The sequence below is a fragment of the Lynx canadensis genome, chromosome C2 (genome assembly GCF_007474595.2).
Source record: "Lynx canadensis isolate LIC74 chromosome C2, mLynCan4.pri.v2, whole genome shotgun sequence".
Taxonomy (NCBI): Eukaryota; Metazoa; Chordata; class Mammalia; order Carnivora; family Felidae; genus Lynx; species Lynx canadensis.
In genome coordinates, this window is record NC_044311.2 from 106,235,183 (window position 1) to 106,255,031 (window position 19,849).

General features: G+C 36.2%; 1 protein-coding gene across 1 annotated transcript in view; it reads left to right on the forward strand.

The window, feature by feature from the left end:
- Positions 1–19,849, forward strand: part of CBLB (Cbl proto-oncogene B) — a 213,320-nt gene that overhangs the window by 180,519 nt on the left and 12,952 nt on the right. The window contains 5 exon segments of the mRNA XM_030330544.1: positions 1,854–1,951; positions 2,067–2,198; positions 4,802–4,942; positions 12,644–12,658; positions 12,661–12,762. Coding sequence (XP_030186404.1) covers positions 1,854–1,951; positions 2,067–2,198; positions 4,802–4,942; positions 12,644–12,658; positions 12,661–12,762 — 488 coding nt within the window.

Here is a 19,849-nt window from a genome sequence, read left to right on the forward strand (position 1 = left end):
AATGTCTACTACTCTTATTAGAGGAAAGTTACTCCTTCATATCGAATACAAATGGTCACAATTTTTAGTCCCTTTGGCTCCTACAAATGTATAGTAATGTGTAAAGACTGAAATAAGATGAGCTTTTTTGGTCTTCTTGGGATTTCATTTTTTTTTCATTGCTGAAGAGGTGAGAGTTATATTTGAAATACTTTGAATTTTAATTGTTAGATCATATCAGATGAGATTTTTGGTGGCAGACCTCCCAAGTCCTGAAAATAAATTTGAATTATGACCGCCATTACTATCTTTCCATTGTTATAGAGAAGTAATAAATGTTGATTATCCCTAAACTTAATAGGAGTGAATTTTTTATCTTTTTGTTCTTGAAAGCCAATGGATGAAGTACCTTCTTTCCTCCACAGAGCACTCTGTAAGCTTAAATACTTCCTATCCTAATATGTTTCCCCCACACTTTGGAACATCAGAAGAGATAAATTATCAATATGCAGAAAAAGTTAAACAGTAGATGAATAATTCAATTCAGTTTCAGTAAAAATCCATCATTATTATGAAAATTCAATACATGATAACTATTTTAAAATGAACCATCTCTGGCCCCTGAAACAGATGTGGCCACCAGAGAGAATAGAAATGAATTTCAGATGAAGCCCTCTTGCAATAACTATTTAAATATCCGCTATCTCCTCCATTATGTATGTATTTTTACTTTGCCCCGAGAATTCAGAGTAAATCAGAGAAACGGAAAATGTAAACTCTGTTTTCTATAGCTTTTTATGAACAGAATAGCTTGGTGAGCAGAGAGTTCGTTGTTACACAGCTATATTCTAAAGACAAAGTATGTTCTGTACTTTCTCTTCCTACTATCTTCCCAGGCCCCAGTTTTGTCCATTGTGTTCATAGTATTAATGAACACATAGTTCAGAGTATTAATACTAACAACAAAAATACTGCTTTAGTAAATATTATCCTTTACAGACACCTTGTCGTGTACCCAAAGCCTTTGCTAAAGTCATTTTTCTACAGTTATCAGAAGGGCGGGGTTTTGTTCATAGTAGTAGTGAAATTGTGACAGACCCTAGGTATTTGAATATGCCTATCAAAATTTTAATGAAATTATAGAACATTTAATAATTCTCCTTCTTTGTGGGTTCTAGTTTACCTTAAGGAAAGTTTAAATTACAGAAATAAAAATATGTTAAACATCATTAACAAATAATAAAGTCATTGGGACTATTACATGTGTATATGTGTGTATACACACACACACACACATACATATATATAGGCCTTACTACATTTTCAAAAACTTGACAAGGTATTATTGAACTTGTCCAAAATGATGTGTTAACTTCACAGATGTGTTTAGGAAATCAACAATTTTTGTAGTGCTTGTATTTCTTTATTTCATTTTTTTCCTAAAGATTATCTTTTTACTTATTTTATTTCTTTGCAAAAATAGTTCAGTAAGAATATCTGGATAGGGGCGCCTGGGTGGCTCAGTTGGTTAAGTGTCTGACTCTTGATTTTGGCTCAGGTCATGATCTCAGTCATGAGATCCCGCCCTGGGTCCGGCATTGCACTGGACATGGTGCCTAAGATTCTGTCACCCTCTGCGCCACCTCCCTGTGTGCTCACAGGTGTGTGTGCACCATCTCTCTCTCTTTCAAAAAAAAAAAATCTAAAAAGAATATTTGAATAATATTTCTTACACTTTTTCCAGAAAAGGAAATCACATTTATTTTCAAACTTTAGCATATGAGCAGGGTTGCTAGTTCCTATCACCTCTCCAAATTACTTTTAAATGGAAAGTAATCTTCCTTATGATTTTTGTTCTTTGATCTCTGTGTTAGGTCCTGTGATAATGGTCATTGTATATTGAATGGAATACATGGTACATCTTCAGAGATGAAGAAACCAAACATCCCTGAATTAGGCATATATTTAAAGGGTATGTATAAAACCTATTCTCTTTGTGTTCTTCATCTTAATGGTCAGAATTTAAAGGCAAAATTCCATGCCATTGTTGTACTGAAAATACATTAAGATTTTGTGTTATCCTCTAGGAGATGTTTTTGATTCAGCCTCTGATCCAGTGCCATTACCACCTGCCAGGCCTCCAACTCGGGACAATCCAAAGCATGGTTCTTCACTCAACAGGACGCCCTCTGATTATGATCTTCTCATCCCTCCATTAGGTTGAAACCTTTAAAAATTTTTCAAATAAGCCACCCTGCCTCTTATTTCAGTTAATATCTGAATTATTAGAATTCAGAGTTCAGTGTAACACAGACTTACAGGGTTATGAGTTGGTCTGAATTAGAATGGATTCTCTGGATAGTGGTGGCTCTTAAATTCATGTAACCATTATTCCACTTATATGATTGAAGCAATGGTGTACGTAGCTGGCCATCAATCTCCGTGTTATCAAGCTGTCTTCTCATGTACTAAATGCAATCTTAAAAACCTATCAGAGCATCATTCCTTCCCCTGAGGCCTTGTGTTCCGCTAGACTTGAAATGTTCATCTGAGATTTTCTTTAAGTACAATTCTTTAATGAATGTGTACTTACTTTTTCTTTCAGGATACAATGACCCCATTCACTTAGCTAATTACATTTTGGAAACTTACATATTTTATTCTAGAGAACTGAGAAATAGATTCTGTCATAGAATCATTGCAACTGCACATCCAAGGAATCTCAATTTTTCTGGTTCAAATTTTAATATGAAGTACACTAGTTTGTGTGTGTGTGTACATGTGTGAAGGTACATGTGTGTATATATATGTTAAACTTGACTGGTGCTGGTATCTGTGTTGATTTCATTAATTCTAAGTTGGAAGCTTCTCCCCCTATTTTTAGAGGAAGACAATTAGAATCTCCACACACCTTAAGGCTTCACAAGTCACCGTAACATAACATATGATGAAGGTCCATTTATAGGCTTATGTGAATTAATTATTAGGCTCCCAGAAATGTGAAATGACTCTTGAGTTTTTCCACAAACCCCATCAACCAGTGTTTCTGGTTATGTAACAGCAGTGTCTTTTGCTCCTGTTCATTCTGTAGTTCAGTGCTTCATTCTCAACTACATGAATTACAAGCACCTGCTAACTTCTTTACCTCCAGTTTTTTTCTCCCTCCCACTTCTTCCTATATGCTGGTTTTTGACCTGCTACCCAAGTCTTGATGATCTAAATCAAGCATCGTCCAATATAACTTTATGTAGTGATGAATGTATCTATTCACATGTGTGACTGTGGATGGAACTGAATTTTAATTTAAGCTAAATAGCCATGTGTGGATGCTGACTACCACATCGGACAGTGCAGATCAGTGTTCCCACCTGTCTTTACAACTCAACCTTCCTCTAGCTCTTCATGTGCATTTCATGCTTTATTTATACTATTTATTTTATACTATTCAGTCTGTCAAGAAGATACCATCCTAGCATTTGATGAATAAGTGGTTTTGAGGCTCTGATATCCCCGGCCTTCCTGTTCTTGGTAACACCTTGCTAAATGCCACTTTCTACATTTCCCTTCCCTCTTAAACGTGTAGCTTTCTCTGTGGGACCTGTGATACTTTCACCTGTGAATCATACCTCTTTGTGAATTTTTCTTAGATCTCCTTGTGGACTCTAAGCTCCTTGGATCAGGTCCTTGTGATTTTGATCTTCATAGTTACCCACGTGCCTAGCATGGGACCTGACATTTAGGGGCTGAAAAAGGATTTGAATGAATAAGATGATGAATGTAGCAAATAGCTGAAGGCTGGGCTGACAGCAAAGCTCTCTCCCTCCACCCTCATACCTTCAAATATTTTAAGTTAGACAAATATTTATGATCATTAGAGAATGTGTTTTGAATATTTTTTGCAAGGCAAGTTAGATGAATGGTAAAACCATTTTTCTTTAAAATGTAACTTTGGCTTAAGTCGATAAATTTAAATACATGCATTTTTATTACTGGAACATGTACGTGTTTGTTTATATCCTGTTTGATTCACAAAGTATTTGAGATTACTTACAAAAATACATACTTTGCAATTTTATTGTTTTAAAGAATCAAGATATGGGAAAATGTGAGTAGAATAGTAAGATGTGGCAGGGGAAAAATAAGTAGACATAAAAGCATTCTGCAATATTCTGTAGTTACTAAAGCTGGGAAATATGCAGATATAAGTAGTTTGGGGACCACAGAACATAGTTCTATATTTAGCTGTTCCTTTTTAGAAATATCTGATAAGTAGACAAATATATTCCTGTACTGTATGTTCATTTTCTATATTTTAACAATGAAATATGTGGAACATTAGTTTAAATGAATTAAAATTCAGAACAAACTTTAAAAGATTATTCTGTTCTGTAACATTAAAATTTTTGTGCATAGTGTGATTTTCTAATAAGAGGCTGTGAACTCTTATTGTTACATAAAAAATTCTGGTTTTGATGGTATGACCTATAATAATTTTTAGTTCTAACTTCCTGTGTCTTACTATTATAAAGGTTATAAGTAGATAATCAGCTTTTCATAACCCGCAGTACTGCTTTTTTAACAGAAAGGCCTGGGTGATAGGAAAAGTTTACACCTGTACATGTGTGTTTGTGTGCCTGTGTTTCTCTCCAAACACTCCCAGAAAATAATTAGCTTTCATTATCAAAGTTGGTAAACTGCTAGATAAACCCTGCCGCTGAAGTTCTTTAGGAGCAGCAAGAGAAAATCAATCATTGCTTTGGCCTGATGCTGTGTTTTCATTAATGAGGTTTTGCTGTTGATATTCACCTTTCTTTAAATGCAGGTGAAGATGCTTTTGATGCCCTCCCCCCATCCCTGCCACCTCCCCCACCGCCTGCAAGGCACAGCCTCATCGAACACTCAAAACCTCCTGGCTCCAATAGCCGACCATCCTCAGGACAGGACCTTTTCCTTCTTCCTTCAGGTGAGAGGAAAAAGCCAAAGAAAACTTTTCACTTAAAACAAGAATATTTCTAAGATCATACCGTCAAATAAGCATCAGTAATTTATTGGTTTCTAGCTCCCTAGCAGAACATTCTGGGTAGAGAAAATGAGAAATTGCGTAGGTTTGCTTGTCAGTTGGTTGATTTTAATGCAAAGGATTCCACAAATGACAAAAGCGATAGGAATCATAGATTCTATGGAGCTCCTCCAATCCACATAACACCCTAATGTCACACAAGGCTTCCCTGAGAACCAAAAGGGCTCCGTGATTAACCTATTAGTGATGATGACAGAATTTAGACTGTCCCGATTCTGTGTACCGTATGTTTTTCTAATAAGTTTTAATTTTACTAGCTATGGCTATAATTTTATTCAAAAAGATAATATTTTGGTAAATTGCATTATTACAGCATTAATAGAGAAGTTTTTCTGAAATATCTACATTTTATTGTTACCATCGTTATTTTTAATGTCTCAATATATCTACTTAAATTATTGTTTTTCCAGGAAAAATTAATACACAGATTTTTTTTAAACCTTTCAAGTGAGGAGTAAAAATAAAAATAAAGAGACTTAATAAGCCATCTGCTCCATTAGCCAGAACTGTGAGGAAAAAATAATCAGTTACAGTGAATCTGCTGATATTAACTGTTCCAGTCTGTCATATTGGTGAGACTGATCTGTGTTCGGAAACATTTATCTCAATTTACTTTGGATACATTTGTATATTAGATAAATCATTAAAAGATTTTAATAAGCAGAGCGCCTGGGAGACTTAGCTGGTTAACTGTCCGACTTTTGATTTTGGCTCAGGTCATGATCTCACAGTTTGTGAGCTTGAGCCCAGTGTCAGGCTCTGTGCTGACAGCACTGAGCCTGCTTGAGATTCTCTGTCTCTCTCTCTCTCTCTCTCTCTCTCTCTCTCTCTCTGTCTCTCTCTTACTCTCTGTTTCTCTCTCAAAATAAATAAGCAAACTTTAAAATCACTTTTTAAAAAGTGCTCAATTTGTGCTTTGGCCTCCTCTGTGCCTCAGTGAAAACTTGTGAATCTTAACTATTATCATTCACTTTCAGCACTCATGTTTCTTCTAGGGTTTTCTTTTCCACTTAGTTTGATAACCTAGAAAGTTTGAGGTCATTTATGGATAAGACCCACAAATTACACACCTGTAACTTAGAATAGGTAGCTTCAGCTCCTAAAAGTAGTTTAAGAAATAATTTTGAGTTCACTTTTTCATCAGTAAATACTGATTGAATTGTCTTCTGTGTCACCCGCTGTGTTGGATGCCTCCCTGATCTCCTGGAGTGAATTCACTGGGTTCTGCTAATCAGAGGGTGAAAACTCATATGCCTTTGAATCAAAGCAGAAAGCATAGATAACTATGAGACTCCTGTTCATTCTTATAAACACTGATAACATTTGCTATCTTTTTCTCTCCTTCAAATCTTTGTTTTACACGTGGACTCGAACATAAAAAAAAAAAATTACTCTAAATCTTAACCTTTCCCAAGGCTAATTTCTGGATAGTCTCTGGTCAGATTCCTGCAGTGTATCTATTACCTTTTATATATGTGATTTAGGCCCCATTAAGTAAAAGCCAATGTAGTGCCTTCTTTTAAAATTAAGTCAAGCCTTCCAGGAGTTGGAAGAGAACATTTTACACAAATACAGACGTCTACCTGTTTTTAATCAAAAGAGTTAGTTGTAAAATGTTTGAGTTCTTTATCATAATTTAATTTTTCATGGTGCTTCATATAAAAAACTTCACAAAAATGCTCTCATTATTAAAAAATTACAGAATGAAAATGCCCCTTTTATTCAGTAAAACAAAACTTACGTAAACGGTTTTATTTCCTATAGAGTTTTGCTTGTTTTTGATTTTGCTTGGCTGCCAGGCATCTTGGCAGTAGTCAGCCTTAACCTGTGGTGTGAGGTTAGCATGGGGCCAGGGCGGTGTTGTTGGAACCTGGGACTGTCATTCTTGACCTTCTTTTATACATGGAGGTATTCTAATTCCACTCTCAATAATGTTGGCATCCCTTGATCATAAATACTTCCAAGAAAAAAACTTTTTTTTCCCTCTTCTAGCCTTTCATATCATTCACATGACAAATTTCTAGTCTGTTGCCAAATACTTTCTGAGATCCATTGAGACAACTGTTTTTATTCAATTTTATTTATTTTTCATCAAAGCATAATTAACATACAATGTCATATTAGTTTCAGGTGTACGACATATCGATTCAGTGATTCTATGTACTAGTCAGTACTCCCCACAATAAGTGTAGTCACCTTCTGTCACCATCTAGTGTAATATCAGTATTATTGACTACATTCCCTATGCTGTACTTTTAATTTCTATGATTTATTTTATAACTGGAAGTTTGTACCCTCTTAAGCCACATGTGTTAGCTCTCCTCTTTTTCAAAAGAAATGCTGTAATTTTTCTTACATAACAATAGAACATGTAGGTTTCTTTTCACTCATAAATAAGTATTTGAGTATCATTTTACAAATTATTTAACACACTGTATATCTAAAGTATAAGACTTTTGACCTTTCTTCACTCTTCTTTCATTGAATTTCGTGAAATACTCTGTAAATGATAAATGAAAGTTTGACTCAATAATTCTAGAACCATAAAAGGTAAACAGAGGTGATTGTTACATTAAACAGACTGTATGAGCATTGATTGCACTGCCATTGTTTTCATATTGTTCAGTCTTTACAGTTTTAGTCCAGTGTAACCTTTACTGGCATGATTGAGATTTGGTTTCCTTGATGAAATCATTATCCCTAATTAAAGACAAAGGATAGATGTCTTAAAAAAAAAAGATTGGATTTCCTCATGACGTTGTATTAAATACCTAATCAAACCTCCATCTCTGTTCCCAGTATTCAGTGCCCTGCACACCAGAGTCAGGTTCACCTTTCCAGCCTTATAACAGCAGTTTTCAAACTGCAAGGTCCTGCGTTTCTGCAAAGGAGCCTCAGGATTCCTGCAGGAGCTGGAGAGGAAGCAAAGCAGGGCACAGCTCTGATGCTTCTTTTATCTGTTTTCTGTCTTCAGCCTTCATGCAAGATTTCTTTTGGCAAATAGTAATGCCCACTGCTGTGCATGAGCATCCATTCTGGACGGGCTATAGTCCTATCTTCACAAAACCTCAAGAATCCTCAAAAAAAGCCTTACACTTTGTTAGCATATATGTGCTTTTGTTCCATTCACAGAGGCACTTCTTTTGTGCTGGTGCCTTGAAAGAGGCACCCCTCCTTCCACTTTGTGCCAGGGCCGGTGCTCCTGGAACAAAGCCCAGGCTGTCTTGAACTCTGCTCATTCCCATAACTGCATGTCTTTGTGCAGTGCACAAAATACACAACACATCTGGCAGCCCTTATTGAACCTTCCTTTCACTATTTTTCTAACCTGGATCTCTTTTGAAGTCCTTCTCTAATCTTAAAGTCACAATTCAACTCTAAAAGCCAGCAAATTTGACTTTATTACAATCAAATGAAAGTTTTCCATTTGGATCCAGAAATGCAATTTCACAAGTAAAATAGAATATTTGGATTGTTAGCAAGAGTTATTGAAGGGAATTTAGGCAGTTTTGTTAACTATGACCTTTATGAAACACTATCATGATGTGGCTACCAAGGGAGCTCGTGACATTTGAGGGTTTCACTCACAGAGATCAGATCGGAGGGGTGAGGTGAGGTCCTCCCCAGTGCTCGGCGGGCGTGGGACCACTGTGGTGACATGTTGAAGGACTGATGGGCTAGAGCAGCGGTTGGTTCTCAAATTGTAGTCTTCAGACCGGCACCATCAGTGTCACCAGGGGAATTGTTTAAACCAATTTTTTTTTAAGTTTGTTTATGTTTGAGAGAGAGACAGCACGAGTGGGGGTCGGGGAGGGCAGAAAGAGAAGGAGACACAGAATCCAAAGCAGACTCCAGGCTCTGAACTGTCAGCACAGCTGACTAACTGAACTCATGAACCACGAGATCTTGACCTGAGCTGAAGTCAAGCTTAACCCACTGAGCCACTGAGCCAGGTCCCCTGCCAGAGGGACTTGTTTAAAAATTAAAATTCTTGGGCTCCACAGAAGACTTACTAAATCAGAAACTCTGGGGTAGAAACTCTGCACCCAGCAATCTGTGTTTCCATAAGCCTTCTAGGGGACTATGAGGCATGTTCAATTTTGAAAAATACTGAGCTGGGGTATTCCTGGGGGAAGAGAGCCAGGATGCTGAAGGGAATTTACACCTGATTGCAAAAAACTATAGCAGATTAAAAGAACTGCAACATTTAATGAGAGAGACAACCTTGGAGATATATATAGATAGATATAGATATAGATATACAGATTTATATATATGTATATCTATATCTATCTATATATATCTATATATCTATATCTATCTATCTATATATATCTATATATAGATATATATATATATATAGATATATATAGAGAGAGATATATATATAGAGAGATATATAAAGAGTTGTATCTAGTTACAATATTTGGGAAAGAAGGGTTAGATAGCCTCAGTGTCTCCTTCCAAGGCAGACCAGAGAAGAATAATTAAGAATGAAATTTCATCGTAATTTCCTAAATTCTTAAGGAATTCTTAAAAAATTTTTAAAGAATTATTGTATCTCAGAGGGGTAGTGAGTTCTCTAATACTGGAGGATTTAATCACAGTATGGATTTTGTAAATGTGAGTTAAAGAGTGAGGGCCACAGAGAGAGAGGAATTTTATTTCACCTACATAGCTCTTCAAACCCTTCTAGCTATTAGATCCTGCATTGATGTTCTTTTAAAATTTGGGAGATAACTGGTAAATACTGCAGATGGTCTTTGGACAGCCCCAGAGGAAATATGCCACTGTTTTAACTGTCCAGTTTTATTTGCCTCTTTTTCTACACTTGAGTAAAAATTTGGAAGTATTTCAGATAACAAAAACAAGAATTAAGAAAACATTCCATGACGCCTCTTCCTTGAGATAACCATTTGATAGGTTTCCTTCTTACACAGCATAATTTTGGTCGATGCAAATTTTCCCACTTCTTTTACAGTGAGCAAACCTTTCCTCCCTGTCTTTCCTTAGATTTTTATAATCTTTAAATGAAGTATTAAATTTTCAATTTAGCATTACCATACTGTAAATCACAGGCAAATAGCACTTTGCTTTTTAGAATAGATTAATCCCATCATGTTTATTCACTCATTTCTCAAACTTTTATTACTATATAAATGGTACACCGGCTATGGTATTTTCAATTTGTACGTTTTAATTCTAAGTGTGGATACAAAATTTTACTTCAGTTAGTTTTTGAAGAATTTATTTTTGAAAACCTTATTGCTTTTCAAATTTTCTTTTTATCAGGAGACAGTTGATAATTATTATACTCTCCGTAGTAATTGTGTTGTCTATCTTTTCCCAATGAAGCATGAATACTTTCAACTTTACAAATTGCTATAGAAGCCCAGTGTGCCCTATACCTGCCCAGTAGCAAAATTAGCATGAAAGAAGACGTATGGTAGTGATTCAGAATTGAACTAAGTATTTTTGCTGTTTATGACAATATTTTTAGTGTAGCTAGTGACTTTTTAAGTGAAATAGTTTCATGGAGCATTATCATACAGCTGTATATTTTAGTCTACTTATGACCTGTAGTATATCCAGAATCTAATGTTTAGTCTTAAATGCATGATTAGTAACAGCATATCTGATAAACCTATAAATTACCCTAAAGAAATTTTTAAAAAGTATGTGTATTGTAAAAGGCATTCTTTCCTCTGACCTAATGTTATATCAGTGATGTTTAAAATGCACAATAACTGAAAGTAAATTTTATGAATATTTAAATCTAAATCGTGAGGAAATTTTTAAACTTATGCAGAAATCACCATACTTGGTTCCATTGGTTACTCTTCCAAATCAAATGATTAACATTTGTTGCATGGAATTTGATTTATCTTCTCATTGTTTCCTAAAATATTTCAGCAAAGTTAATGAGGCTGAACCATTGACTCTTCAAATACTGAAAGTGCTAAATCTAACACAAATTTTAATCTCGAATTTAATGAAAGCAAGTTTAGTAGCCTTACTTAGGTCAAAAAGCCTCCAGCAAAGCCAGGAATAATTACTGTACTCAAGAGAGGAAAATAATAATCAAAGACTTCAACTCTTGCCTTACATTATCTAGTCAAAAACTAGTATAAATATGTGTTCATTTTCTTCTTATAAATAATCCTTACATATTCTTAATGACAAACTTGAAGGGATGTTCAAACAATGAAATATAATCGGATCCTTAATATCTACAATTTTTACTTATGGTAGCGTTTCAGATTTCACTGATTTTGATTTTGTGAAAAATATTAATCTATTTGGGTTTGTTTTTTGTAGTTAAAAGCAAATATTTTTGAAGTTTAGGCTATTTGCCAAGCAGCGTGCTTGGTACTGTGTGTTAGAGGACATAATTCAAACATGATGAGTAACGTAAGACCCCTGCCCTCAAAAGAACTTAGAGTACCTCTGGAGATACTGACAGACATAAAAGAAAGTAATATGAGAGAAGAAAACAGAGGAACCAGAGATAGAAGTGGTATGGCTAAGTAAATTATCAGTGAATCAGAAATGGCAGAGGTAATGTGGACCTACTCAGAACTGAAACCAGTTGTATGGATTTAAATCCATAAACTACTAATTTTAAATCAGTTAGGTTTATGATCCTAACAATTTACCATAGTACCACTGACAAAATTTATTTTTCTGCCTTCAGTTCCAGTTAATAAACATCAGAAGTAGCAAAATAATTTTTTATTTGTGTACAATTCACAATTTGCACTGTTTCAGATACCCCCTCTCTGACTGCCAAGGTGGTTGAAAACGTCACTTTTTAGTGTATGTGCAAACCTTAATGTTAATAGCACAATTTTTAGTAATTGCATTTACTGTTTAGTGAGCCAGTTAAAAATGACTTTTAGGGGCACCTGGGTGGCTCACATGGTTAGGCTCAGGTCATGATCTCACAGTTGGTGAGTTCAAGCCCTGAAGTGTGCTGACAGCACAGAGCCTGCTTCAGATCCTCTGTCCCATCTCTCCCTGCCCCTCCCCCACCCTCCCCCCACCCTGTCTCTTTCTCTCTCTCTGTCTCAAAAAATAAGACTTTAGCATAGGATGCCCAATATAGTAGTATTTTAAAAGACCTTTATATGTACAGGAAATTTATGTACATGAGTTTATTAATCCTCACAAATCCCAAATGTCAGGTCCATTTTAAGATTAACTGATTTTATAATGACACTTATAGGCAAAAGTCAAAAAAAAATTTTTACAACAGCTTCTGTTCATTGTGTAGGACAGAATGGGACAGAAAATAATAATTTGAAGCAGCTTTTATTGACCAAGAATTTATAATTAAGATCTGAAAATTTTAAATATAAAATTAGTATTTTGTATTATCTAGGAATAAATAGGAGAGCATATTTGAGCAAGTGATGAATAAATTAGACATAGGCAAATGGATTAGAAAATGGTTAATACCAGTCATGAATTATTTTTCTAATTATATTTCCAACACCTTTGATCTTTAGAGAATTTCTAGGATTTTTTCCTTCAGCCACTTGGTAGAGATAATCATTTTAATTTGAAAATTATCTTTACTTTTAGATCCCTTTCTTGATCCGCAAGTGGCCAGTTCCTTTTGCCTCCTGCTAGGAGATTACCAGGCGAAAATGTCAAAGCCAACAGAGCATCACAGGACTATGATCCGCTTCCTTCATCTTCAGGGTGAGTTAGCGAACAATAGTAATAATGCTTCCTTGCATTTATACAGTGCTTGCTGGTTTCAGAGCACATTTTTTATTCGTTACAGAATTTAATGAGCACATCCCAACAAAGTATTTTGTCACTTTACAGTGTGCTTATAAAACTTGTATTACAAGTGGAATCCCTACGAAACTGCCCCACAAATAAGAAAAAACAAAGAAAAAAAGAAGCAGCTTTCATATTACCTTATCACTCAGTAAAGCACTATTCTGATTCAGAGTCTGTTCCTTCTCTAACCTTTGTTTTGCCATACCAGAGATGAGAAATGGGAAAAATCTCTTCGTGCATCAACATGCTGCATTCTCTTATTTCTCTATTAAAGGGAGAATTCATCTTTAGAATTAATATTAGCACCAAACTATAATTTTCCAGCCTTACTTAAGGGTGATATACTGCAGTGCTCCCCTGTCAGCTATTACGTAGAATGAGGGAAATGTGCCGTCTCAGTAAATACCAGTCATACCCTAACCATTAATAATGAAATGCCGCTGCTTTGCTTCTTTGGGAGGCCTTCCTCCATAGCATATCTAAATGGTTCCCCATACCTTACGCAGGTCCCTTGCTGCACTCTTCTGTGCTTTATTTTTCTTCATAGGCATCTGGTCACCGCCTGAAATTCCATTTCGTTTGCTTGAATTCTTATTTGTTCATCTTCTTTGCTAGAATATTAATGCTTTGAAGATAGGAGTATGGATTTGCTTCACTGCGTATCCACATACGTTCACAAGAGTGCTAGCATGTGCTCTTGGATAGGGTGATGGCCAAGTAGAGGAGTGGCTGATGTATGGTTATGCTGACAACACATTTTCTTTATTGAAGGATGGTTGACACAATGTTACATTAGTTTCAGGTATGCACATAGTGATCTAAAAATCTATACCTTATGGTAATGCTCACCGCAAGTGTAGCTACCATCTCTCACCATTCAGTGCCATTACTATCTCATTGACTGTATGTCCCTGTATCATACCTGTTATCCTCATGACTTATTCATTTAATAACTGGAAGCCTGTATCTCATTCACCTTTACTGATCTTGCCCATCCCCCCCATACTCCTCCCCTTTGGCAACATCATTTTGTTCTCTGTGGGTCTGTTTCTGCGCGCGCGCGCGCACACACACACACACCACACACACACACACAATCTTTATCCATTTCATCTATCAGTAGACACTTAGGTTCCTTCCGTATCTGGGCTATCATAAATAATGCTGCTGCAAAAAACATAGGGGTACATGTATCTTTTCAATTAGTGTTGTTGTTTTCTTTGGGCAAATACTAGTAGTCGAATTACTGGATCATATGGTATTTCCATTTTAATTCTTGGAGGAACTTCCAGACTGTTGTCTGCACCAATTTCATTCCCCCCAACAGCGCTGGAGGTTCCTTTTTTGGACACCTTCGCCAACACTTGTTATTTTTTCCCTCATTTTGATTCTAGCCATTCTGACTGGTGTGGTGGATCTCATTGTGGTTTGATTTGCATTTCCCTGTTAGTGATGTTCAACATTTTTTCATGGTGCTGTTGGCCATCTGTATGTATTCTTTGGAAAATGTATTCAGGTCCTCTGCCCATTTTTTTATTATTTTGGGGGACGAGTGTTGAGTTTGAGAAGTTCTTTATATAGTTGGAATGTTAACCCCTAATCAGATGTATCATTTGCAAATATCTTCCTCCCACTCAGTATGTTAGATGGTTTCCTTCATTTGTGCAAAAACTTTTTATTTTGGTGTAGTCCCAATTGTTTATTTGAGAAGACCTATCTAGAAAAATGTTGCTAAGGCTGATGTCAAAGAAATTTCTGTCTGTGTTTTCTTCTAGGAGTTTTAAGGTTTCAAGACTCACTTTTATCCATTTTGGTTTTGTGTATGGTGTAAGAAAGTGGTTCAGTTTCATTCTTTGCATGTAGCTGTCCAGTTTCCCAGTACCATTTGTTAAAGAGACAGTCTTTTTCTCATTGTATATTCTTTCCTGTGGTTGTAGATTAATTGACCGATATAATCATGGGCTTATTTCTGGGCTCTCAATTCTGTTCCACTGACCTATGTGTCTATTTTTGTACCAGTACAATACTTTTTTGATTACTGCAGCGTTGTAGTATATCTTGAAATCTGGGATTAAGATACCTCCTGTTAGGTTTTTCTTTTTCAAGATTGCTTTGGCTATTTGGGGTCTTTTGTGGTTCCATACAAATTTTAGTACCATTTCTGTGAAAAGTTCTGTGAGTTGTGAAAAAGGCTGTTGGTATTTTGATAGAGACTGCATTGAATCTGTAGATTGCTTCAGTAGTATGACATTTTAATTCTACCATCCATGAACAGGAAATACTTGTCCATTTGCTTGTGTCAGCTTCAGTTTCTTTCACCAATGTCTTAACAGTTTTCAAAGTACAGGTCTTCACTTCCTTGGTTAAGTTATTCCTAGGTATTGTGTTCTTTTGGTGCAATTGTAAATGAGATTTTTTTCATTGGTATCTCTGCTACTTCAGCATTAGTGTATAGAATGTAACTGATTTCTGTGTATTAATTTTGTGTCCTGCAGTTTTACTGAATTCATTTATTCTAGCAGATTTAGTGGCATCTAGGGTTTCTATAAATCGTATCATGTTGTCTGCAAATAGTGACAGCTTTACTTCTTCCTTACCAATTTGGATGCCTTTTCTTTTTTTTCTCTGATTGCTGTGGCTAAGACTGCCAGTAACTATGTTGAGTAAAAGTGGAAGAGTGGACATCTTGTCTTCCTGCTGATTTTAGAAGGAAAGTGCAGTTTTTCCCATTGAGTATGATGTTAGCTGTGTGTTTTTTCATATATGGCTCTTTATGTTGAGGTCTCTTTCCTCTAACCCCACTTGGTTGAGAGTTTTTATCATGAGCAGCCAGATGTTGAATCTTGTCCAATGCTTTTTCTGTATCTATTAAGATAAGATTTTTATCCTGTTTTGTTGATCTGGTATATTCATGTTGATTTACAAATATTGAAGCATCCCTGCATCCCTAGGATAAATTCCACTTGATCATGGTGAATGGTCCTTCTAATGTATTTTTGAATGTGGTTTAGTCATATTTTAAGGACTTTTGCATCTATGTTCATCAAGGATATTTGTGTGTGTGTGTGGTGTCCTTGTCTTGGTGGTTTTGCTATCAAGCTAATGCTGGCCTTTCAGAATATATTTGGAAGCTTCTATTTTTTTTAAATAGTTTGAGGAGAATAGGTATTAAATATTTGGTAGAATTCACCTATGAATCCTCATTTTTTAACTCATTTCTGGACTACTATTGTGAGGTTTTGGTTACCAATTCAATTTCATTACTAGTAATTGGTCTGTTTAGAGTTTCTATTTCATCCTGATTTAGTTTCAGAAGATTTGATGTTTCTAGGAATTTATCCACTTCTACTTTGTTCATTTTGTTGGCATAGAATTTTTTATAGCAGTAGTTTCTTATAATCCTTGGTATTACTGTGGTTTCAGTTGTTATTTCTATTTGTTTCTAATTTTCTGTTTTTATTTTTGATGATCCAGCTAAAGGTTTATCAATTTTGTCTGTTTTTTTTTTTCATCAAAGAACCATCTCTTGGTTTCATTGATCTTTTGCAATTTTTTTTTTCTTTTTTGTCTCTATTTCATTTGTTTCTGCTCTGGTGTTTATTATTTCTTCCCTCTACTAACCTTGGGTTCTGTTTGTTCTTCTTTTTCTAGTTCCTTTAAATGGAAGGCTAGATTGTTTATTTGAGACTTCTCTTGTTTCTCGAGGTAGATCTGGATCACTATAAATTTCCCTTTAGAACTGATTTCTCAGTATCTTAAAATTTTTTATACTGTTGTGTTTTCATTTTCATGTTTTCATGTATTATTTTATTTCCTCTTTGATTTGTTGACCCACTGGGTGTTTAGTAGTGTATTGTTTAGCCTCCACATGTTTGAATTTTTTTCCTTTTTTTTTCCCTTGTGATTGATTTCTAGTTTCATAACATGTGGTTGAAAAAGATGTAGCATATGATTTCATTCTTATTAAATCTGAGATTTGCTCTGTGGCCTAACATGTGATCTATTCTGGAGAATATTCCATGTGCACTAGAAAAGAATGTGTCTTGATGTTTTTGCATGGAATGTTCTGCATATATCTGAAGTCCATCTGGTCTAATGTGTTGTTCAAAGACATTGTTTCCCTTATTGATTTTCTGTCTGGATAATCTATCCATTGAGTAAGTGGAGTGTTAATGTCCCCAATCATAGTGCTGTCAGTGAGTAAATCTCTCTCATGTCTGTTAATAACTTGCTTTATATATTTAGGTGCTTCAATGTTCAAGGCATAGATATTTTAAAACCATTAAATTCTCTTGTTGGAAGTGAACCATTTATCATTATGTAATGCCCTTCTTTGTCTCGTGTTACAGTCATTGTTTTAAAGTCTAGTTTGGTCTGATAGTTGCTACCCTAGCTTTTTTGTTTTTTCCATCTCCATTCACATGGAATTTTTTTTTTCAACTTTACTGTCACTTTCAGGCTGTATGTGTCTTTAGATCTGAAGCAAGTCTCATGTAGACACCATACGAGGGGTCTTGTTTTTTATCCATTTGGCTGTCCTGTGTCCTTTGATTGGAGCATTTAGACCATTTACATTAAAGTAGTTATTGATAGGTATGTACTTTTTGCCATTTCATTAATTTTTGGTTGTTTTATAGTTTTTATGTTCCTTTCTTCTTCCTTTACTTGTGATTGATGACTTTCTGTAGTGTTATGCTTAGCTATTTTTTATGTACCTATTACAGGTTTTGGGTGTGTGGTTACCATAAGGTTCATATATAAATATCCTAAGTATATAGCAGTCTATAGTAAGTTGATGGTCACTTAAGTTTGAACCTATGCTCAAAGAACATTTTCACTCCCCCCTCCTCATTTTATGTATATGTTTTCATAGTTTATATCTTTTTATTCACAATTTTCTTCTAATTATGACCTTTTCTTTTCCTCTCAAAGGAGTTCCTTTGACATTTTTTTTTTTTAACTCTGGTTTAGTGCCAACGAACTTCAACTTTTGTGTCTGGGAAACTCTATCCTTTAATTCTGAATGACAGCCTTTCTGGGTATTCTTGGTTGTAGGTTTTTTCCTTTCAGTACTTTGGATGTACTCTGCCATTCCCATCTGGCCTGCAAAGTTTCTGCTGAGAGATCAGCCTTGTGCAATTTCCCTGGTATATAACATTTTGCTTCTCTCTTGCTGCGTTTAAAATTCTCTTTACCTTTAATCTTAACATTGTAATGAATATGTGTCATAGTGTGGACCTCATGGGTTCAACTTGTTTTGAACTGTATGCTTCCTGAATTCTTCCAGATTCTTCTGTTTTCTTCCCCAAGTTAGAGATGTTTTCAATGTTTGCTTGATGTTGTCGAAGAGATCCTTTAACCTAGCCTTCTTTTTTGAATTCTTTTTTTCTTTTTGCTGCTCATCTTGGGTGCTTTCCATTATCCTGTCTTACAGAACCATTTTTCTACATCTGCTAAAGTACTGTTAATTTCCTCTAGTGTATTTTTCATTTATTCTGTTCTTCAGCTCTGACTGGTTCTTTGTATTGTTTATCTCTTTGTTGAAGTTGAGTTCTACTCTTCTCTGCAGTCCAGTGCTCATTTTTATGTTCATTAAACTCTTAAGCAATATGCCTAATAATCTGTGTTAATTTAATTATTTTTCTGAGGTTTTGTCTATAATTTGGAGCATGTTTCTCTGTCTTGTCATTTTGGGTGATTTTGGTGTCTATGAATTAGGTGGAACAGCAACTTCTAAACATGGTCCTCTTTTGTATAGACTGTGTGCCTGTTGCATTGGCTGGAGGTCCCTAAGTTGAAGTGTGCCTGGGCTGGCATGGTCCCAGGGATCTCCAAGCAGAGAACGCCCTGGCAGGACAGCTGAAGTGGGTGCAAGCCAGGGTGTCACAGGATGCTCAGTGCGGAGTAGCCCTGGAGGGGTGACGAGCCAACGTCGGCTGTAGGGGCCCAGGGCACTCGGAGCCAGTGCAGGCGTGAGCCAGGAGGTCCCAGAGCACTCTGCACCCCAGGGTGCCCAAGCAAACTGTCTGAAGCTGAAGCGGTGTAGGAAGTGTTCCAGGGTTCTTTGTACCTTTGCCACCTCAGTGCAACAGCTGGAACCGTATTGAGTGCTGACCAGGGTGCACCACGTTGGAGCTGCCTTGTGGGATTCTAGGGCTGGTATGGACTGGGGGCCGAGGGCTCAGTGAGGTGGTAGTCCAGTTAAGGGTTGCCTGGACCCTGCTTCCCATCCTCCTCTATCAAGGTGGAGGGGGAAATATATTGTGCTTCACCAGCCTCTCCAACCTGGAGTTGCAGCAGCTTTCCCATTGTTGGGCAGGGTTCTAGGGCTAGTCCCTTATATTCTAGTTGCTCTTTTATTTTATTTTTTTTTTTAATTTTTTTTTTCAACGTTATTATTTTTGGACAGAGAGAGACAGAGCATGACCGGGGGAGGGGCAGAGAGAGAGGGAGACACAGAATCGGAAGCAGGCTCCAGGCTCTGAGCCAGTCAGCCCAGAGCCTGACGCGGGGCTCGAACTCACGGACCGCGAGATCGTGACCTGGCTGAAGTCGGACGCTTAACCGACTGCGCCACCCAGGCGCCCCTCTAGTTGCTCTTTAAACCACAGCTTTTTTCTATGCCCTAAGGCAGACAAATCTGGGTTCCCTTCATTACCACGTCTCCATGTCTCTTGCTGTTTTGCCTGGTCCTTCTTTCGTTGTACAGAAGCTGTTCAGTTGGCCCTCAGTTCTTCAAGAGGAATTGCTTTATAAATAGGTGCAGAGTTGGTGTGTCCCCACAGAGAAGGTGAGATAAGGGTCTTGTTATGTCACATTTTGGACCAGAATTGAACACATGCATTTTTTGACCAATGTAAAACAATATTTTTGGTCTTATAATTGTAAACATCATAAGTTTTCCTATGTAGATTTTTGTCCTTTTTCAAGATTTTTTTTTAAACTCACAGCTCAGTTCACAGAAGATTTGTTAATAGTGACAGCCATACATTCCGTAAC